The sequence below is a fragment of the Lissotriton vulgaris genome, chromosome 6, assembly GCF_964263255.1.
Source record: "Lissotriton vulgaris chromosome 6, aLisVul1.2, whole genome shotgun sequence".
In the NCBI taxonomy this organism is placed as follows: domain Eukaryota; kingdom Metazoa; phylum Chordata; class Amphibia; order Caudata; family Salamandridae; genus Lissotriton; species Lissotriton vulgaris.
This window is the reverse complement of record NC_141694.1, coordinates 1,677,869,354-1,677,893,163: the sequence shown is the minus strand read 5'-3', so window position 1 is coordinate 1,677,893,163 and position 23,810 is coordinate 1,677,869,354. Positions and strand designations below refer to the sequence as shown.

The 23,810-nt window shown below is 41.8% G+C and overlaps 1 protein-coding gene across 1 annotated transcript in view; it reads left to right on the top strand.

The window, feature by feature from the left end:
• NSL1 (NSL1 component of MIS12 kinetochore complex) overlaps positions 1-23,810 on the top strand; it is a 102,348-nt gene that overhangs the window by 67,852 nt on the left and 10,686 nt on the right. The window contains exons 3-5 of the mRNA XM_086927858.1: positions 6,887-7,017; positions 15,912-15,966; positions 23,588-23,655. Coding sequence (XP_086783984.1) covers positions 6,887-7,017; positions 15,912-15,966; positions 23,588-23,655 — 254 coding nt within the window. The remainder of the gene's footprint in view (positions 1-6,886; positions 7,018-15,911; positions 15,967-23,587; positions 23,656-23,810) is intronic.

Sequence of the window (23,810 nt, the reverse complement as noted above, 5' to 3'; positions counted from 1 at the left end):
CCCCCCCCTGCCACTGCAATGCCGAGAGCTTGTTAATCTTATTTCATGTGCCCAGTTGCAAACTTAATTAAATAATCATTCGAAAGGCCTTGTTTTTTTGGGCCTCCTGCTGTAAATATCTTGAGTTTGTAGCCGAGACCTCGACCGCCCATGACTTGCTCAGTGGCTGCTTGCCTGCCCCCCCTGTGTGTCTGCTCTGCTCTCTGCTTTACATCCCACGCTTTCTCCTCACCACCCATCTCACTCGAACTTTAACTTATCACTCAACCTCCCCATCTCCACCTTTCACGCATATCTCACCTCTCCACCTTTCACCCTTATCCACCTTTCACCCATCTCTCACCTTCTATCTCTCACCTCTCCAACTTTTACCGATCTCCACACTTCACCCATCTTTCACTTCCTTCAACAATCTCTCACCAGTCACCTCCGCGCTCTCTGCCTCATTACATCTCTTCCAAAACCTCCACTTCTCTGGCCCAAACCCTCTGTCCCTCTTCCGACCCCCCTCGCCCCCCCCCCCCAGTTTCCCCATCCCATCTGTCTCACCACCTGCCATTTTTCTTCCTCATCTCCCTCTTTCCACTGCCAAATCACCAGTCTGCACCCCCCAGTTTTTCACTCTTCCCACCTCACTCTCCAGCTCCCTTCTTTCTCCACCTACCACCTGCTCCATATCTCCCTATTTCCTATATCTCACCTCCTCTTTTTCTCTTTCAAATACCCTTCTTCCAGCCTCTCGCTTCTCTTCATCTTACTTTACCTACCACCTCGACTTTATTCACCACTTCTCATTTCCCACCTGCCATCCCTCACCTCCAATTAATCTCTCCACATCCCATTTTACACTCTACCTACCTCCTTGGAACCACACTTTGTTCTTCTAAGTGAGGTTCTTTTAAACATTATTGTGTTGAAAATGTGTCTGTCATACTCTTTACAAGACAACAAGGAGAGGGGTAGGGAGAGTCCAGAGCCACTCTTAGTCCCCGGTTAGGTTTTTTCAAACAAAAGAAGAGTGCCCCGTAGTACACAAAGAACCACAATAGGAGCAAAAATGGAAGATAGAAACTTGATCACTAGGACATGAATAAAATTTGAGTGTTGGAAACTGGTCCAAAATTAATTGATTGGTTATTTCCAAATGATTTAAATATTAAATATTGAATGATATTTAAATCATTTGGAAATAACCAATCAATTAATTTTGGACCAGTTTCCAACACTCAATTTTTACTGATGTCCTAGTGATCAAGTAATAAAATTAAAAAAAATGTTGATACACTTAAGACATTTTTACTATAATTCCTTCACTACCACTAAAATAGTTTCACTGCACGCCTGAACTCCCAAATAACCTGCTCCGCAGTAGACCTGGCGTCGTAGCACACTGGAGAGGCACTCGGCCTCTTCAGTGGGGCCCGTTGATGAAGCACGTCACCAACCAGGTTGGTGAGTGAGGGCTCTCCTAACTGACCTAAGTGAGGCCAGTTTCTATCTTCCATTTTTGCTCCTATTGTGGTTCTTTGTGTACTACGGGGCACTCTTCTTTTGTTTGTCATACGCTTTAGTCATACGTAGATTTTAGACTTTGACCTGTTTTTTTAGGAGAGCATAATTGTAATAGTTAAAAGCGTTTATTTGTCAGTTTATATAAATCAGACTCCTGTACTTTTTCGGGAAAATCATCAGATTTACAAAAAGCATTTGCAAATGCAATAGGTCTCGCATTTGTGAGAGTTTAATCTTTTGGCATTGTAAATAACAACGCCTTTTATTTATGTTTTAAAAGTGAGACCTATTGCATTGCAAATGCTTGTTTGTTTTAAGTTTGAAATGTGCAGCAGAATGGATGATGACCCAACCGGTGTAGTTATAAATGTTGATGATTTACAAACTGGGCTATTCGCCTATGAAAACGTGGTACACATCCAAAATTTGGTTTTGCATTGATAAAAGGGTTTACTTGAAGGATTCGTGTTTTGCAAATCTCCTCAGAGGGAGCTGGAAGCAGGTGAAAAGTAATAGTTACAGGGCTGGAAAGCCATGTGAGTTTGTGTATACCTACAAACCTTGGAAATATTCTATACACAAGCTAGGGGTAAAAACCTTTTCGAGGAACGAAACTAATACTACAGCATTTAGCTCCTGCAAAAATAAAATTCATAAGATTTTATATAAGAATATGGTTTTCAAGTTGTAAATTAGCACTAAAGCAAAGTCGGAGAACTGGTGATATACCTATGTGACTTGTTTTAAGAATGGGACTCAATTTTTCTTTATTTTTTATAGGCTACCTATAAGCTGCTATTAATTGTTTATTCACTGATTCTTCAAAACTATTTTATTTAGAACACTGGCCTGCATTAAACATGTTATATTACACCTTAGAGAAATGGTATTTAAAGTTACTCTTGTAATTTGCATGATAGTTTAGCGAAAATGCCTAACTTAAAAAAAAAAATCAAAATGCAAATATTTGACTACATTGATTTAAAAAACACTTGCATTCCTTTTGTTCTTCTGCGTGCACTTGTATATAAACTAGGAATATTCTAGGAGCATTATCAAGTCACATTGTTAAGCTTTGCAAATGTGTATGCGTTTTTATATTGCAACCACTTTCAGTAATGCAAACTGAGCGTACAAGTCTATATTTTCATAGAGTGCCTGCCTTAAAAGTAAATTCTTTGCATTTATGAACCATATATACAATTTTGAACACCTCATTCATATGGATGTTCTATTGTTGCATCATTAGCAAACAATTCTGCTTCTTATACCTTATACTGTACACTGTGAATTTGCAGCCGAAGGGTTTGTGCTGCAGGAAATTGGGCTGTCTTGTCCAGTGGACAGCGACAGAATAAAAATCAAAACCTTTGATCCTTGTGCCCAAACAGTTTTTTTTCTGTATTAGTGATATGTATTCCTCACCCCTACCCTATTGACCTGCGGTGGGACAAGGTTTGGTAGTATAGTTTTGAAATCTGCAGTAGGGAGTTGGTTGAATATTGATTGGACTTGCAAAGAGGATGTTTTATGTAGGAGGAGGCTTTTGGTGAAGGTGATGCAAGGCGCACAACTGGGGATAACATCGCCTAAATCATGGGGGGGTGCAGAAGTGGTCGTAATATTAAAAAAGGATAAAAAACCGGAGGATCCAGGCTCCTATAGGCCTATAACCCTACTTAATGCAGACGCAAAAGTCTTCTCTAAAGCCTTAGCATCAAGGCTGGCAAGAATTATAGATAAAATCGTGAGCAGTTGTCAGCATGGTTTTATACCAGGGAGAGGAACCACCCATCATATACGGAAGGCAATAACCTTATTTGACGTTGCGGCAGTCACAGGGGATCCGATCGCTGTGATGTTACTCGATGCAGAAAAGGCATTCGATCGGGTCTCTTGGAGATACCTCTGGTACGCTCTAGCTAGAACGGGAATTAAACAGGGCTTTATCAAAGCCATACAAACTCTGTACTTAGAACCGGTAGCGACACTACGAGTGAACAGTGGGAACACAGGAAAATTTTTTATAAAAAGAGGTACCAGACAAGGGTGCCCTTGTTCACCCTTACTGTTCGCTATATATATGGACCCACTCATACGTAAAATAGAGGCATCAGCGATGATAACACCAGTTACAACGCTTATCGGGCAATGCAAAATTTTAGCCTACGCAGATGATATCGCTGTTATTTCTCCAAACCCATCTGAAGCTATAGAACATCTTGAGCTTGAGGCGACGAAATTTGGAAGTATCTCGGGATACAAGTTAAATACAACAAAAACACAGATAATTAAAAATTCGTATACTCCATGTTTAGATAATCGAGTAACACAAGAAGGTAAATATCTAGGGGTTATAATAATGGCAGACTTGGATAACTTAGTGGAAAGGAACATCTCCCCTTTAATGAAGAAAGTGGAAAAGGACCTGGATAGATGGGATAATTTGCATTTATCAATAGTGGGAAGATCTAATATAGTAAAAATGATTATCCTTCCAAAATTTCTATATCTTTTTAGGGCAATACCGCTTTTGTTCGAAAATAAAATATTTAAGAAATTAGAGAATATACTAAATAGATTTCTCTGGGCAAAAGGTAAAACGAGAAGGGCTCTCAGATATATGACACTGCCAAGAGAAAGGGGAGGCTGGGGGGTCCCAGATTTAAAATTCTATTACTGGGCGGCAGCTTTACAGAACATGGCTGGCCTAATGGGAGGTGAACAGGGCAGTGGAGGGGAGGAGTGTAGCGATTATGGATCATTAGCAATCTATGGCCTAACTCTGGGAACGGAAGTGAAGGATGTTCTTCTAAAATTCACAGAGCCTAGCTATTACAAGAGGACAAAGTTCAAGATAATAATTGCAGCATTTGAAATATGGAAAAGTTTTTCCAAAAAAATTGGCTTGGGAAAATTTAATTCTTATACGAGATTGTTATATAATCCAACCCTTCCACAAGATATTTTTTCGGGATCCGTAATGGTAGAGTGGGAAAATAGGGGAATCAGAAGTATTGGAGATATTAGGGGGGAACATTGTTTTCTACAATTCAAAGATCTGCAGGATAGATACAACCTAGAAACAAGGCAGTTCTTTAAATTTTTGCAGATCAGGAGTTTCCTCCTGGCAAAGAAAGGTGGTGTTTTGGGATTCAGGCGGAATGCTATAATGGAAATTATTCGGAAAGGAGAGGATTGCACAATTAAAAGATTGTATGCTGAATTGATGAAAGTAAAACAAGATGATCATCAAAAGTGGAGTGAAAAATGGAGGGATAATCTTACAATTAGTTATGAAAGCTTTGGAATCTCACTAGAAATGGGGAAATCATTATTATGTGCAGCACCATTACAGGCTCAGCACTATAAAACACTTTACCACCTGTACTATACACCGGCTAAAATAGCTCAATGGGGAGGCTTAGTGGGCATTACATGCTATAGGTGTGGGAGCTCGGATGCTGACTTGGAACATGTATTTGCTCTATGTCCCCGCTTAGATTGGTTTAAAAAAGAAATTGAAAGTTTCATAAGTAACATTGTAGAAAGCGAAGTTGTTCTAACTCCAGGAACTATCCTATTAGGAGTAAATCTTGAGGATACACGCTCTTTTCGTGGTAGGGAATTTTTGTTTGTTGCTATGGCTATTATGAGACTATGTATAGCCTCTGCATGGATAGATCCTGTACCACCTACCTTCCATAAATGGCTGGCTAAGTTACTAATAATGCATAAAATTGAGAGAGTGATATATGCAAGGAAGGGAAAAAAGGGTAGGAAGCTGGGCGATATAATATGGGATCCTATAACTCGATGGAAGGAAGTATAATAAGGAGAAATGTTGGACCGCCTGTGGATAAGAGATATTAACTTGGTGCAAATACAATCTTGAGGTTGATCAATATGAAAACACATGTTGCATCTATTAATGGTATTTTTTATGACCTAATTTGTGTTTGAATCTAACTTTTGTAATACTACCCTCACCCGCTGATGATTTAGTCATTGTTTTTCTTTTATTTTTGCTTATGAATTAGTGGCATATACTTTTCCTCCTCCAATTTATGGTTTGTATTAAGGATGCCGTGCTTTGTAAATAAATGCAAAAATATTTCAATAAAAAGATTTAAAAAAAAAAAAAAAAAGGAGGAGGCTTTTGTAGGGATTGCTATAGGTTAGTGCAGAAAGAGTTATGCCTAAAGTGTAGACCCACATATCTTGGTTTGGATAACGGAGGTTGCCTCCTTCTCAGAGGGGTGCGTTTGGTTAGCCAGATCTCAAATGTGAGCTATGATTCTCGGGGAAACTAAATCCATTCTGTTGGGTTCTGCACAAGGAAAGCAGGAACCATCCTGAAGTTGATTTTCAGGAAGGAGAGATCTCATAGGCTTTTGCTGCTGTTACTCGAGGTGATCTTCATGTATTGGTGGATATTGTCAACTGAATGATGAATTGTGGCTGCTACTAGTTCATATTGATACGTGGATGTCATTCATCGTATTGATCGTAGGAAGTTCACTAGAAAGCTGCTCAGACTGCTCTCTACATTTGAAATGTTCCCGGCTGCAGCTTTGCTCTTTGATTTGTCAGCTGTTTGAAACCTAACTTTTTCCAGACACATTACGGTATTAGGCATGTTTCAGATACTTGACCGTGAAGTTAAGTGGCAGGGTAGTAACTTTAAAATTGCAGTTGTAATTCCTGTTTTGAGTGCCTGTCCTCACAGTGCCCTGCCTGATGGTAGTTTGACACCCTTCTTTTTATTTCCTACTTTGTAACAAACCTTGTAACCTTTGTTATCTTGTCTCAAAATGGAAGAAGAACCTTACTCTTTGACCCCTAACGGCTCGCTCCCCACAGCTTTAAATCAGTATTTATATATAATCTCACAGGTTAGCTATTCTAAAGGGGTTGCTGTGTGACCAAAGGGTTGTTTGTTTACTTTATCCTTGAGGCTTTCCCAGAGGGTTCTGACATAGACATGAGACTGGGGCTACACCACACATTTAAAATACAATTAGCACAAATGTTAGCACAAATATTCAATCATTATTGTAGCGTATAAAACTATAAATTAGCTTTTAAAGTGTTTCCAATCTTTTCAGATAAGCAAACAGGAGTCATCAGAGGCAAAGCGATTTGTCCAGGATTACACACCATAAACAAATGGTGGGTGCTAAGATTGATTCAGATCACCTGAGACTGTGGTTGCAAACTCAATCTCTAGACCAAATATCTATAGCAACTTATCTAATTAGCTTATTTTTCTTTTTGACCAAAGTAAAAGAATGCTAACAGTTTGTCCTTAAAACTAGTATGGCTTCTGTTTCTGTAAGATTGAATTCTTGTTTTTTTTTCCCTGAGAGTTTAGGCCTCGACATAAAAATTCTAGAAGATCAGTTTGATGAAGTCATAGTGGATACAGCTACAAAACGGAAGTACCATCCTAGGAAGATCATTGCGCATGTCTCCAAAACCTTGAAAGCTGAGCGGGAAATAGTGGTATGGCACAATTTTGTAGTTTGGAATGCTGGGGCTGATTTGACAATTGTGCAATGTAATGTTTTGTACATTTACAGATGTGAAACAACATTGTCAATATATTTGTTGAGAATTTAACAGATTTCTAGGTTGTATACCTGCATAGTTGGAACACATGTTCTTCTTTACTGTTGCATGTCCATTTCATCTGCTAAGAAAGGTATTCTATTGTGCCAATCAGCAAAATTGATATTCACAGCCTCAAGTCTTTGTGTCTTCACAAATCTAACAGTACATCCCACAGGAGCAGCCTTCAGACCCCTTTCAACAAGGGACCCAAGACAAATAACATGAATCAAATTTCACAAGAGGTGCCGGGTAGAAAAGGTGTATACATTGGGCCAGTGATAAAAACATATGTAACCCAAAATGTGATCAAAGGGAAATCAGCAACAGACTGTGTAAAGCATAGAATTGCAAAACAGTGTTCAATTGTTTAAGTCCATACAGTAAAAATTATGCACTGTGCATTTATCACTTATAAATGACTTAATAGACTATAGCACACACAACATATGTGAAGACAAAACTTCCAATCCGAGATCTTGGCAGACACGTTAGGTGTTAGGAATGGAGACCACGCAATATTGCCAGAATAGAGATGAGTGTTAAGTTTATGACAGATTGTCAGAGGGCTGAACTACAGTCCTAAGAGACAAATGGTGGGCATGTATCATGACATGGGTGCTTGCAAACATTTTCTTTGGGGCCATAATGTACAGTTTGGAGTGTGTCGGAGGGCTATATCAATGCTGTGGCATCACCAAGGAGTCTGGGCAGGGTGGGGGTTATCAAGACAGAAAAGAAAAATACATATTTCAAAATATTACTAGTCGCATTCAAGGGCAGTTGGGGGATATAGCTTGCTTCTGGGAAAGCCTATTAGTGCCATGCAAGATATTCTGGACCCTTAGGGGATCTATATGGTATTTGTGATCAACAGAAGCGTGGGCTGCTGTGCAACACGGCTTAAAGGAAAAAATCACTATGACAAGGTCAAAATCGTGGTTTTTGTTTTTTTAACACTTTGCCATATCGCACAGCAGCCTGCTCTGCAGTGCAACATGTCTACAACAAGCGTTGCCAGTGCCAATATATCTTACTTGGGCAAAGCCTGTTAGCTTTACCAATGCATTCTGGAAAGCTGGAAACACACAGAGATCACTGCCTTACTCAAGAAACAAAAGGCGGACCCCAAGAACTTCCGGCCCATCTTTCTGCTCACATTTCCGGCTAAGGTCATCGAGAAAATCGTCAACAAACAGCTGACCATCCCAGTCCGGTTTCCGCAGCAACCACAGCATCGAAACCGCCCTCATCGCCGCCACAGATGACATCAGGACCCTGCTAGACAACGGAGAAACAGCAGCCTTCATCCTCCTGGACCTGTCAGCTACCTTCACATGCCTACACAACACCGGAATCCGAGGGAAGGACCTGGACTGGACCACATCCTTCCTCTCCGGCAGAACTCGGAGCGCCGCCTCCCCCTCTTCCGCTCTAAGGCCACCAAGATAATCTGCGGCGTACCGCGGGGCTCATCCCTCAGCCCGATGCTGTTCAATATCTACATGGCACCCCCTCGCCCACGTCGCCCATCAACACGACCTGAACATCATCTCCTACGCCGATGACACCTAGCTGATCATCTCCCTCACCAAAGACCCCAACACAGCCAAAACCAACCTCCACGAAGGAATGAAGGCCGTTGCCAACTGGATGAGGAACAGCCGACTGAAGCTGAACTCAGCCAAGACGGAGGTCCTCATCCTTGGGTCCACCCCTTCAGCCTGGGACTCCTCCTGGTGGCCGACCACACTGGGAACTGCTCAGACACCCACAGACCACGCACACAACCTAAGGGTCATCCTCGATTCCACCCTCACCATGACTAAACAGGTCAACGCCGTCTCCGCCTCCTGCTTAAACATCCTCCAAATGCTACGTAGGATCTTCAAGTGGATCCCCACTGAAACAAGAAAAACAGTCACCCAGGCCCTCGTCACCAGCAGGCTGGACTTCGGTAACACCCTCTACCCAGGAGCATCGGCCAAGCTCCTGAGACGGCTGCAACGCATCCAGAACACCTCGGCACGTCTGATCCTCAACATCCCCCGGCGCAGTCACATCACTCCCCACCGGAGAGACCTACACTGGCAACCCGTCGACTAGAGGATAACCTTCAAGCTCCTCATCCACGCACACAAAGCCCTCCAAGACACCGGGCCAGCGTACCTCGACAGACGAGACTGCTTCTACACCCCCACCCGCAAGCTCCCGCATCCGAAGAACGACAGCCGGAGGCAGATTCTTCTCCCACCTCGCCGCCAAGACCTGTAACACCCTACACAACCAACCTACGGCAGACCCAAGACCCACTGGCCTTCAGATGACTACTCAAGACCTGGCACTTCGATCAGTAGCACCCCCCCGGTGTCTTGAGACCCTCACGGGTATGTAGTGCGCTCTACAAGTGTCAGGATTGATTGATTGATTGAATGCTTGTTTTTACTAGGATTTCAAAGGACCACACTATCAATGAAGCTACTAATAGTGTGGGACGTGATTTGTCTGGGATGATGAAATGGATAGACATCCTTCAGGACGGATGCACATGCCCTTGACTGCGAACAGGCTTTAAATGGGTAATTTATGACTCCAATATGGCAGATATATTGAGGCTGTAACACAGAAGTCTACATGGGTACTCCTAGTACTCAGCAGTACCTAATATGTGCACATTCTATTTATCATCCTCTTTTGCTGACCGGTTTGTACACATGGATAGCACTATTGTTAAAAAAATTAAATAAAAAAAAGACCACTTACACCGACGTGGTGTGACTGAATAGGGAGTATTAACACCAGTAGGGTCAATGACTGAGGCACAGCCACAACAATGATGCGAAGATATTTGATAGGGTAAATGTTTGGGGTTAGATAAGCAAGGATAAAAGGAGTGGCCCAAACAGAATGACTGATAATCGGCACGGGAGAAAGGTCATTCTAGCAGATGTTCAGCTTGTAATGAACATTTGCAGACACTATCAGCTGGCATCATACTGACAGTGGCTCCTTAATGAGGGACACAGGCCTAGAAATTCACTGATATGGTTACTAAAAAATGGAAGAGACACATACACACACACACACATCTACACCTCTCACACACGATCCACAAGATTTCTTAAATGTGGCAGTATCAAAGGAGGAGATATTACTGGCCATAATATACCTGAATGGGGGTTATCCGCCGGGCACCAATAGTCTCCCTGCTGAAGTATATAAAGAATATGGAGACATACTGTAAGAAAAATTGCTGCCTGTGCTGGGGAAGCCAGAGTAAAGGGGATACTCCTAGATACCACGCTGGAGACAAGGATAGTATTGAATCGTAAGCCAAAGGTAAACCCAGTGACTCAAAACAAACAGGCCACTCTCTGTTAAATACTGATACTGAGATCTTCGTTCAGCAAGGTATTGTCAAATAAACTGAAGCGGGTTATAGTATCAAAATTCGTAAGTATTTATACCTTATAGCAACACCGGATAGAACTGGAAGAGACTGTTCAAGATATTGTAAAAGTTGAATTATGGTCAGCAATTCGTATTCTGGCTAAAGCCCCCATGGCAAACATGCAGGTTATGATTATAAATGATTGTTATTGGATTCGCAAAAAAAATGCACTATAAATTGGGAAGAGTCTGTTCAAGATGTTGTAAAAGCTAAATTTTGGCTAGCAGTTTATGTTCTGGGTAAATCCCCCATGGCAAGAGTAAAGACTAATTCTGTGAGTTTCAGGATGATGGAAGGCACAAGGCAGGGATTCCCACTCTACCTGCTACGGTCTACATTGATGATAAAACCATTAACTTGTCTGCTGTGTGTCTAAGGAAGTGGAACGCTACAGTATCCCAATAGGGAAGACCATATTTGTAATGTCATTATATGCAATTGCCCATGAATAGGAAAAGGACCTGTCCATTATTCAGGGATAAGTGCTGAAGAGTTGCTGAAACATAAGCTAAATATACTGAGAATTCTGACTTCACTGGAGAAGGCTGTAGAATTCTGACCCTCACCATTACTGATGGGCAGAATAGCACTGAAAAAATTATAGTTCAAGAGGCTTATGTTTTTCCAGACTTCATGACTTTTTCTTGGAGAAATGTTTGGCAGAATAGATTAACTGATGCGGAGATTGGACGGGTTGGGAGAGACAAAAGAAATAATGTGGCTGTATAAATCATTATTACGGGGGATGGTGGAAGATCAAGGATTCTCCAAATGAATTTTTCTTAATGCCACTATGGCGGACAAAAGCAAACCCTTTATAGTCACATTGGCTCAGATACAATGGAAACAACTCTGCAATAAAATACAGATTCCAAACCCATGTGCACCAGAGGCCTTCATATTTGAACTCTACGAGTTCCACAAAGCTCTTGATGATATGAACCTTATGCTGTAGAAAGTAGGGGGAATGAAGTAAATGGGGGTTGGGAGAATGTCCACATTTGTGAATACCCAGGACCTATTTAGAGTCCAAAACAATCTTTTTACTGTATGCCATGCAGAGAAAAGCTGGCAAAAACACATTGGTGCAACTCTCAGGAGAACCCAAACCTATCTCAACATACTGTATTATATCAGCTGCATCAATCATAAAAAAATGTATTACACGACAATACAGAACTATAATAGAAGACATACCAAGCATACAACTAAATGTGAAAGCAAAGTGGGAAAGGGACTGTGAAAAGGGTCTGTCAGAGAAAGACTTGAGCCAGTTGTGCTTTTTAGTAACACCAGTTTTAAACTGAAAAAGTTCAGTGTCTGTCTTACATAGGACATAGTCTATACCAATGACACTAAAAGAAATTAGATACTGCAAACACACTTGCCCTAATATATAATCAAGATGGTGTAGACTTCTTCCACATGGTTTGGGATTGCACATTTGTGTTCGGGAAAGAAGTATGCACCGTGGGAGACACCTGTGATATTCAGTACATGCTCAAATCTTGTCTGCTGGGACTGTATATGCTATACCTTAAAAATTAAAAAGAAAATGGTAAGAAATGTAAAATTACTGCCCGTGGTGTTGCAAAAGATTGAATTGATTTAATTGGATGCACATTCAGGCGCCCACTAGGACTGATTGGAGGATTTATCAAGTTTTCTCCTGCTACAGATTTGGAGGCATGATAACTTGTCAAAAGATAAAGTAATGTGGAAAATGTTTATGAAAAATTTATTATTTACACAAAATGACACCCTCATGTGAATGAATAAACAAAATTCTAATACTAACAAAATGAAAAACATAATGAATATAAGTGGGTGAATGATAAAGATGTATACCAAGGATAAATCTAATGTTGGATTCAATATTGCTTAAATGAAGGCCTGTAAACCATGCTGTGTGAGTGCACCCTGTATATCAACGAAGGATAACTCTTAGTTGTTTTCAGGGATGTTATCGGTTGTATTTTATGAAACAGAAAAGAGTACACGTGTAGTAAGTAGACAAACTATTACTGGATGCCACTTGTTTCTATATTATGTTGTGACTGTGGCTTGCATATAATAAACTACATATAAAACAAGAGAAGCCTCTTGTCAAAGTCCGCTTTAGAATCACAGCTCTCGTATATTCCTGCTCATCACTACACAGTGTTCTACAGCCTCCACTCAGTTCATACCCCCATGGAAATAGCTTTGCTCAGAAAGGCCTGATACTACAGAAGGCCCAATCCCTAAACTCACCCACTATTTTTTCTTCAACACCTTAAAAATGTACTCCATTGTTGGGTCTCGCTTGTGACTGTTCATGCGCTGACACTTTCAAGATATTTTGTTAGCCGAAAGTGGACTTAGAGCCCACCCATTACCATTGGTTGGCTTCCTTGTCCCTCTTATTTCTATGTTTCTCTTTGGTTAGCCCGTGCTAACTTCACTTCCTCTTTGTCCCTCCTGCGGAGCAAGGCCCAAATATTGCTTCCGTGCCCAGCAATTGTCCTTGCGCTGTTGTTTCTGGGCTACTTTTTTCTTTCAATTGCTGCACTACAAAAGAGCACACATGCTTTCAGGCCCTCTCCCTTGTGTCCTTCGCAATTCTTAGCCTCCTTGCACTGGCTGACTTGTTCCTTGCCTCTCCTACTATCCCTTGTGTTGCTTGCCGTCCTCCGTTCTGCATGATTCCTTACCACATCCTACTTAAACCCTTCCATGTTGTTCTCCCGTTCCTCCCTACCCCCTTCCTTCCCTGTTGTTGCTTCCCGCATCCCTCTCCCACTTCCCCATCATTTGTTGCTCTGTTCCCACTCACCATTGCTACTTGCCCCTTTCCCTACCACCTCCCACCAGGGGAAAAAAGTTTGATGCAGCTATTGCTGGCCGCATCAGTGATTTTTCCCTAACTTTTAGCTGTGCTGCACATCAGGTGTGCTGCTGTACAACATGGCTAAAACACATTGACAAAGCCAATAGCTCAATCATAGACATGAGGAAGATGTATCTTTATCTCCCGCATAGTTCTACTTCAAATTGCTTATTCTCACCGTAACAGGCCTAGCACAAACCATCTTCCTCTGTACACTGCCTCACCACCCTGTTCATGTACCTACTCAACATTTTGAAAAGCTTCTTTCTACAGCCCTGCAGTTGCTAGACCTGTAGTTGCTAGCTGAAAGTCTTCTAAATAGTGGAGTAGCAATTTGTTTAGCTTTGTCTAGCAAGTGTAAACAATTGTAACTATTATCTGCATCACATCTTAACACTCTTGTCAGAATAATCTTCCTAAATACTAGCTTCACTGTTGCCAATATACTTTTCTTTAGGGAAAGTTGTTAATGTCTGAAAGCAGAACTTGAAGTCCAAATGTGGTTTAACTCCACATATGGTCTCAAAGCGGACTGTGGATAGCTTGTAGATGCTGAGATCCTTTGCTACCGTTTGACTATTTTTGAGAATCTGGGTCCTCCAAGATGTTTTCTTTGTCTTTTAGTCAGAATCCCTTTCCAGGTTGATCTTCTGATTTGGTATGTTCCCTATTTGAAGCTGCTCCCATTTCCCAGAGCTGAGCCTTTTTTCTCAGGTGTGATCTCTTGAGGCTGATCCTCGCCAATTTTGTTGAGTGCGTAGTCTTTGTCCTGGGTGGATGGTGGTGTTTTTCTTACGGAATACTGGTACACTGAGTCAGAGCCATCAAAAGAATGTGGAGATTAGCTCTGCTGCGCAATATCAATATAGATTATTTTAGAGGACCCTATGCCCCCTTCCTACCCCAAAACCTCCACATCCTGTTCTTCTGCATTGGCACTTATGGAAACTTAAAAGCCTTTCTATTTCATTAGTGCATAACGTGACCCGCCCTTCCGTCAAACGCTTTGTTGCTGGATTGTAATTTCACTTGGAAATGCTTTTAATGCCGAGCAGTTAGCCTGGATATGCGTTCCTGGCAAGTACAGGTTATGTGCTGGGCTGGCCAGAGACCTCTGAAATGACAACTAGTGCAGAACATAAAAGGCGATCTCTGCGTCCTTCCCCCAAGCTGGCCATTCTTTGGCTTTCTACCCCAGGTCCCTCGCTGAAGTTGTAGATTGTCTGCAATACTTTCCAGTTTAACATGGTGTGGTCTTCCTGCTGTATTTCTGCAGTTTTTGAAATCTTTAGTGTTGTACAGTTTTCACGGAGCACTTTGTTTCATGTCCAAACTCTATGGTGGGAAAACAAAAATCTAAGTTAGTGTCTGTGTCCTTATGCTTTGTGGGATTCGGAAACGGGATCATGAGTTATTCATAGCATGCTAAAAGGCAGTCTTTGAAGAAAAACAACTTGTAATAATCTGAACCCTACATTAGTTTGCAGGAGAGTGCTGTAATAAGTGAAAGGAGCCGTTTTCAGAAGATGAAGAGTTTATTATAAGGTTTTCCATTCACTACACGGAGCGACCTCCTGGTCCAGTGATCGAACGGCAACTGACAAGATGCCATTCGAACCTCGACCAGTGACCACTCCATGCGCGGACCATATTAAAAAAAAAAAAACACATTTAATTCTAAAGCATCTCTCGCTAGCCGCGCAATGCCCAATTGTAAGAATACTACAAGTGCATGGCGTGTGATTTATAATAATAATCCTTACTGCACACAGACTATAATAAGAAAGGTAAGTTCTCGTCATTTAGCTCCTCTCCTCAAAGGCACAACCACCTCTCTGAGCATCTTCAAAATAGCCTAAAGATATGTCCCGCTTCAACTTGGAAGATTTCACTGCCTATCACGCAATATCCAGCCTGACCGTAAACATCATGTACACAGAGTGCCCCATGATCACCCCAGACAAAGTATAATGTTCAAGGTAAATCCTGACCTGGTTTCTTTAATTTCTGTTTGTACACTGTGCCTTCAGTGTTTTCAGTCCACTGCTAAACTTCTGTGTACCCTCTGTCTTCTCTAGATGTTTTTTTTTTTTTAGAAATGGTAAGCACAGAAATGTCCAGTAAGAAAATAATATATTCTATCACGGTGTACAGTTTAGTTGGATGGTGTCAATGGATCCTTTCCACAAAGTGTCTGATTAGAACATCTGTTTTTGTAAGTCACCCTCTGGACACACATTCATTTAAAAAAAAGCTAATATTTTTTTCCTGATGCTTCAGAATATGTACTTGTATCTCTGCCTATGCAGTTGGTCTCTGTTTATATGGATGCTAAAAACGGAGCTTTGTGAAGATGCCGTAGGTAACACAATTCCAAAAGCATTGACAGAACTGAATACAAGTTTAATGTACTTTTGTTAATCTCGGCATTTGTTAATGTAAACATATGCATACAATTTGTCTTTTCAGGGGCAGTACCAGCCTGTTGTAAATCATGAACCAATAAGGTGTGATGCTAATCAAGGTGAGTACAGGGCAAAAATACCTACTGCCTCACTGGGTAGGATACTTCATAAATCTACCAGTCCTTCTTATATTAAAAATAAATAATAATAATCCACTTGTTTCTTTGGTGCCATGCAGTGAGGTGACCAGTTATGACAGCATACTCATTATATCAGAGCTTTGATAAACGCCTCTCCGATTTAGAATAGGATTCATATAAGCAGCGTACAGATTTTGACACCTTTTTGCAAAACTAAATGCTGGGGCCGGAAGCAGCGAGAAGCGGTAGTTCCAGGTTCGGAATGTACTTTGTATATGCACTCAGAAATTTACATGGTTAAGGGTTTTCACAAACACGTCTCTAATCTTTTCCCATACTGGGAAAGGTTGGAAATGTACTTATGACAAATGCACAACTAAACCTTTTCCAAGGTGGGGGAAAAAGTGTTAGGAATGTGTACTTACAAATGCTCAACAGATTTTCGCATGAGCAAATACTCCCATGCATAGTTGCCCATGCGAAAATGCAACTGATGGATTTGTAGTGTGGTTTCCTGTTCTACTTCTGTAAATTCATGAGTTTTAAATCTGCGTTAATGCATGGATGTATACCATGGGAGCACTTTTGTAACTTTTTTTCTTTATGAATTGGGTGCCTAATTAGGTCTAAATTTAGCTAAGATCTTTTCATTTTATCAAAACCTATATCTCACCCTCCCTATCTGCACTCACCCTATCTGCACTCAAAACAGGACTGGCATTCGCCAATAGCCCTCTGCTGTGAGTTTCAAGTGAAACTAGACTCATTACCTGCTCACCCCCCAGTGAATTCTGGTCAACGTGGTCCATTTTTGCAAAGTTGCAGTTCCTCCAGTGGGGCATAGCTTGTTGAGAATTCGGTTGAGGGTTTTGGAGTGTAAAAGAAAAAGTGGCACCTATGCTGGTAGCAGTTATTCCAGGTAAACGTGACAAAATAAGAACGGTGCAACAAGGTCAGAGTAGACCCAAAAAAACCTCTGTATAGGTTGGACAAGGGTCCAGCCAATTGAATAAAACACAAATCCTGTGCACACGTTTATAATGGGTTAATCATGCAGGTAGGTTCTTCTCAAGTATTCGAAAATTATCAACCGTCAGTTATGGATATGAGACAAGGTAGACACATGTAGAATTTTCTCTTTTTTGGGATGTATTTAGACCCTCCTGTTCTGAAGGGATGATTTCAAAACAAAAACAACTTAACCAGCCGACACTTGTTTCGTCAAGCGAGCCGATAGCTACTCTTCAGGGCTGTCGGAAGTGTCAATATAACTGGTTTGGATTGCCGTTGAGAATTCCAACCCAGCGTTAAGCGGGTACAAAAACCAAGGAGTATCAGTAAAGGTTCATAGTTTAAAGGAAAAGACGGGCGGGTACATCCGTCTGAGTGCAGAAACCCAACAGTAGCAGGACCGTGGTGTCTCGTCGGTGTGGGAGAACCGTGCCCCTGCTCTCATGCCCAAGACCAGTATGACTCTTTAGCCTCCACCGTGACGATGACATGCGGCGGCAGGTTTTTCACGAGGAGTTCAATGGCTGAGCTCGCCATGCAGCGCTGTGCATGGAGCCAGGCCACTGCAAGCGAAAGGTAAAAGGGACTCTTCACTCCGAACTTTCCTTTTTCTTGGCTTCTCGTGCAGACATCTTTGTTCTTACTGGGGAAAAAAGACGAGCAGGCTCATTTATCAAAGTCATGCTGATGAAGTTAAGTCAAATGAAACTAAATAAATGCTCCTTGACGGCAGTAAAGCTTGCCCAAGTGGAAATGTGTGTTGTGCCTCACTTAATAATGGGAATGCGAACTCCTTGTCGCCAGGCGCGGGAAAAAAGTGTGAAAGGTTTGTGAAGATAAATTCAGTCACCGTCTTTTCTGAACCTCCCTCTCGCTCCCAGCCAGCTGTTCCCTCAATCCATTTCACTTTATTTGTTCGTTTTTTTAAATCAAAGTTGATCAATCCAAATATTCCTATATTACATAAAAATAGCACTTCAATAGTTGTCAAATAATGATGTATATCAGTTAGTCAGTGTAAACTTTATTCTGTTTCAATACAAACATTAACGTTCATATATAAAATCGAACAATACATCATAATAAATCATACAAACTGTTCTGATATTTATAAAAACTCAGACAGTAATAAGAGGCTCTAAATATTCAAATGTTAAACCGCCTCTAACAGTACATAAAATCACTATAGTAAAAACATTTAAAAAATCATCAGAAATAGAAATCCACAAATGCAAAGGTCAAGGATAAAGTTGGTTCACAGATGGTTTTATATAATGCTAGTCATACATCTCCTGTCCTCTTCAAAATGTGGATTGCTTCCCAAATAAAGGTTGATACTGAAAGACAACCCCCTACTAAGCCTAATTGCTGTAGGTATCTCGTTGTTGGCTTACAGTGCCTAAAATTACTCTTCAGAATAATGAATGTAATGGTGGTGCTTCATACAATTTACAGAAAAATAAAAAGTGGAATTTGTTTTTTTGGGAAAATCCATCACAAGGACCACAAGTTGCATTTGCAGCATCTTACAATCAGACCAGTGGTTGTGGCCCTCTTCTGTCAATAAAGGTGCTGTTGCAGCTCTTCAAGGATAATCCGTCCAAACTTTCACAGGGAATGTACTCGTTGTGGTTCAGAAGGGGAAGGTTTTCTCTGACAGAGTGGTGAGAAGAGGATTACTGAACTTCAAAATGCGGGCTAGGGCAAGTCTCTGCACTTTAAAAAGTGTATTGAGACACAGGCCTGTCACCATCTACAGTCTAGAAGGGACCTATGCACCTGAATGCATTACTTTTCACACGTTCGACCCCTAGGCCCTCGAAAAAACCCTCATTGATCCCACCTTCCCCTGTTGCAAAGCCAGTGCTTAATTTGAGCCCGTGATGCTTTGCGTTAGCACCAGTTGAGGACAAATTCATGGTAGGCACTGGGAGATGAAGTGATTTGCCCAGAATCACAGCCGACACCCAGACTCAAACTTGGTTCCCCAGCTCTAAATTCGGTAGCTCCGGCTATTATACCACATCCTCTCCTAGCTTTCATGGTTAGTAGTTGGTTCTGTTTTTGGCGGCACTAACAGGAGAAATGGGCTGGTGCAAGCTGCCTCCTGACGAGAGCCCAGCGCTTTTTTTTTTTTTTACAAATGAACTACTGCTATGGCCAAGCTTCACATACACATGGACAAGCCACGGATAATTACAATTTAGCAGTGCAGAGTTGGCAGGCGTCCCGCTGCCTACGAGGAGTGAATAATAGACTCTCCTCCTGACGTAAGTGGATCCCCAGTGTGCTGGGTGTGTGATACCAACTCTGCTCTTCGATTGCCGGATAGGACTGACATCGATACTACAGTACTGTGTGCAGAGCGCTAGGAAAGGATACTGGAAAACAGCTTCTTCTCTTGGCTGGAAGAGACTGGTAGGTCCACAGGAACACACGGGGACTCCTACTAAGCACGTGCCTTGAGAAGTCTCAGTTGGCCCGCAACCGAATCACTTCAAAAGATTGGGGCAATCATTGTTAAGAGGTTTGGGGTGGGGAAAACTTAGGGTGATCAGTGTTAGCTACAAAAAATTATTGCGGGGAAATAAATAGTTTGGTGCTCCCTTTTCAGAATAATTTGAATTTTATTACCCATTTTCTGCTCATTCAAGCCAGCAAGATTACAAAATATATTGAATGATGTCAATTTCCATTTTGGATAGGGTAACAAAATCCCTAGGATGATACTCGGTAGAGAGAGACAGAATCTGAGGAAGAGGTTGGTCTACAAAGGAGGATGAAGTTGCTCATCCACTACACACCAGTATCTCAACCGGACAAAGAATTCAAGTGTTGAGAGTTGGCAGTCTTGGGGATCTGCTCTGACGGGACGGGAGGGAGCCATATGCAAGGAGTACCAGTAATTGGGGCTGGATGAGCTATAAGATAAGAAAAAGAGTTTGAGTGGGATGTAAGGTAGAACAGAGCTCTGTGCCTTCCTCACTTCTAACCATCTCCACCATACTTCTGATTGATGGCTGCCTGAGTATTAATTATTCTAATAGAGACTTCTGACCTCTCTCACCTTTATAATATTCACCAGGAGTCAAACTGGATCTGGAAACTTTCAGCAGTAGCTCAGCGTGCCTGCAGGTGGCACCATCCTCTTCGGAAATGACGGGCCGGCCCATAGATATGCCACCTCCGCACGCTGACGTCTGTTCATTTCTTTCTGCTGTACCAGACTCCAATCCGGAGCTACGGCTTGTCTCTTTGAGACCAATTTTCTACATACATTTTTCTGTGTGCAAGGGAAGTGTCACATCCCAAGATAAAAGCATTCAAACCCTGTACGGGCTGTTGCAAACAAATATCCGTGACAGACTGCACAGGAAAAGAATAGTCCTACATCCAGGGAACATATTCTGTTTAGTCGGAGAAATAAAAACCCAAAACGGAGTACATGGTTAAGCTGATTACTACAAACAGTAACAAACAAAAGTGACTAAGTCAGTTAAAAAGATTTGGCATTTAATTCTCTCCAATCATAGGAAAGATGGTTCCGGCGAGACCACAAATAACCTATCGGAGAGCCAGTTCGATGAGGGACAATTTGGTGAGATCTAGTCCCGAAACCAGGAGAACCGAAAACTGGCTTACAGGAGCCAGTGGGTTCCATAAATGTTACAGATGTTGTGCCTGTGCCATTGGGATAAACCTCAAGGGGTATTGTTCTCCTTTTTCATACAAACTGATTTCCTTAAGAGGCAATATCAACTATAAAAGTGAATTTGCTGGGTATGTCTTAACATGCAGTTGCAATTTGGGATACGTGGGCAGCACAGTGCTGCAAACTCATAAACGCATATTACAACATATGTGGGCCATCAAAAATAAGGATTTAACTTATCCAGTGGCAAAGCACTGTTCCGAGTTTCTTGAAAGCAACACCTCCCGAATGTCATATTTTATCCTAGATACAGTACCCCATAACATCCGAGGGGGAGAGAGGGTGAAAGCGTTTTGAGAGCAAGGACATTCTCAATGTAGCTTCCGAGTCGCCCAAAGGATTTACCATGGAAGAAGACCTATATAATTTCCATATATATATATATATATATCAAGAGGTTGAGAAGAGGCTTTGTTTCATCCTGCGGGGCACCTGAGCTGGAGTGTGGCCCTTAACCAGACAATTGGGACATCACCTGATGTTAGTAGTGTACTGTCACTGCACAGGCACACTTGAGGACTACGCCTTCCAGCATGCATCTGCTCAACAGGAGGAGTGTGAGGGGCGAGTACATCCCATATTGGAGGAGGAGCTCGATGACGCCATCCTGGGTGCGGTCTATCCACCACCTGTAAGCCATCTGACCCCCAGAGCGAGCGTGGAGTTCGTGAAACCGGCACTGATGAGAGCCATTGGAGGCTTGAAACGCGTATGCCTGAGCGTTTCAGGAACTACTTAGCACCACGCGCAAAACGAATATCAATAAAGCAGCTTATCTTCACCCTCGGAGTTGTGTCGCGCTTTTTCCTACCTGGGAACAGGCATTGAACTTATGTTTAAGTCAGCAAGCAGGTCGCTGACTCGGCGGCACACCCTCTCGTTCAGGCGTACCGTGTAATGACCAGCAACCTTGTGGACATTTGTAGCGAAACTGCAATACACGGTCCCCCCCAGCTGTTGGATTTCCACCATGGTTTGAGGAGCGGCAAGGGGAGAGAGGAGGCGATAATGATCGCCTGATCAAGAGGTTGAGAAGAGCCTTTGTTTCATCCTGCGGGGCACCTGAGCTGGAGTGTGGCCCTTAACCAGACAATTGGGACATCACCTGATGTTAGTAGTGTACTGTCACTGCACAGGCACACTTGAGGACTACGCCTTCCAGCATGCATCTGCTCAACAGGAGGAGTGTGAGGGGCGAGTACATCCCATATTGGAGGAGGAGCTCGATGACGCCATCCTGGGTGCGGTCTATCCACCACCTGTAAGCCATCTGACCCCCAGAGCGAGCGTGGAGTTCGTGAAACCGGCACTGATGAGAGCCATTGGAGGCTTGAAACGCGTATGCCTGAGCGTTTCAGGAACTACTTAGCACCACGCGCAAAACGAATATCAATAAAGCAGCTTATCTTCACCCTCGGAGTTGTCGCGCTTTTTCCTACCTGGGAACAGGCATTGAACATATATATATATATATATATATATATATATATATATATATATATATATATATATATATATATATATATATATATATATATAACTTACCTCTGTGTGGTAAAGACATGCGGTGTAGCAAATGCGTGGTAAAGGTATGCATGGTAATTGCATAGATTGTAGCATCATACATTTGTTGCTAGGTGGCCAAACTCTTTCAACAAGATCAGCAATGATCATAGAATCTGTTTGTAGAGCAGGCTTACCTTTGACTTTCTTCCCAAATCCCTAAACCTCCTTGGCTGAGATGAAAAACCCTGAACAATTTAGACATCAAAACTGATTTTTATCTGAACTGAATCACAGATCTACATTTTTCAGCCCAAATATTTGTGATTTCTGTGGTCAATGATTCTATCCGAGCATTTGCCACTACCACCCACGCCAGATGGATAATGGCATGTATAGCCTTTGCGATTTTAAATATCAGTTTGCTGTGAATGTGCATTTTTTTGAGTGTTTTCAGAACTTGTAAACATCAGTGGTAATCACAGTTTACACTTGTGGTTAAAATAAATATATACAAGAACAGAGATTTTCTAGTGCATAAAGAGCATTTTACTGTGCTACAGAACCTCTGTCCTTAGACCAAGTCTCTTATTGATACCCTTTGCTTCCCATTCTCAACCTCATTAGCCATGGAAACTACCCAAAGGTTGAGTATGGCAAATAGTATGAAAGAGGGTAATCTTGGGGATCGAATGCTTGTCCGTATGACAATACCATGCGTTTTCAGTATGGTTGCACAAAGCTCTGCTTTGAAACCACTATAGAGGCAGGTTGTGGTAATGCCGCTGGGTGCAGGGATACCCAGGCTGTTAATTGGAAGAACCTGCACACGAGCTGTCCCACAAAAAGGTAACTTTATTATTTGGTATTCATGGTACCCGATAAACATTCATTGTACATCACTGTTAATAGTTTATGAAGCTTTTAAATTTCCTGTATCGGTCTCAAAGATGTTTGTAACTTTGTGAGTGCCATTAGTGTTACATGGAAAGGTAAAATCTAAGGCATGGAATTAACTGTTGGGTATTCCTTTTAGTCTGTCCTAAAGGAATAGATTGTAATAATTGAATACCTGGAGAAGTGAAAAAAAATGGGTAGCATTTACTCTGAAGCGTGTGACTGAGAAATGCTCGTCTTGGATGTTCAGTACTATTTATACAGTAATTTTGGTCCACCGTAATAGGGAAGGGGTGCAAGTGCTGTGATTATCAGAGTTGCATGCTTCTCAAAGCCTGCTTCATGTTTGATAGATATATATATATATTTTTTACATAAAATGAGAATGTAATTTTCAATAGTCTTATGCTCCTCAGGTTTGCCTCCCGTACACCACACCATAGACAGTTTCATTTTGTTCTTTTTGTGTTGTTGTAGTGTTACGCATGGCCAATGTGACGACTGAAATGTCGACGGTGTCAAAACAGATAAGCGAAAGCATGAAGGTAAGACCCAATGTAAATGAACTTATTTCCCATGGAGCTTCTAGACCCTATCCGATGCTTTCTGTGCATTTCCAAACTTTTTCTCATTTATTGGAGGATCCCAATCTCTCTGCTACTAGGAACTTAATATAGGTGGACATTGTTAAGGAACTGGT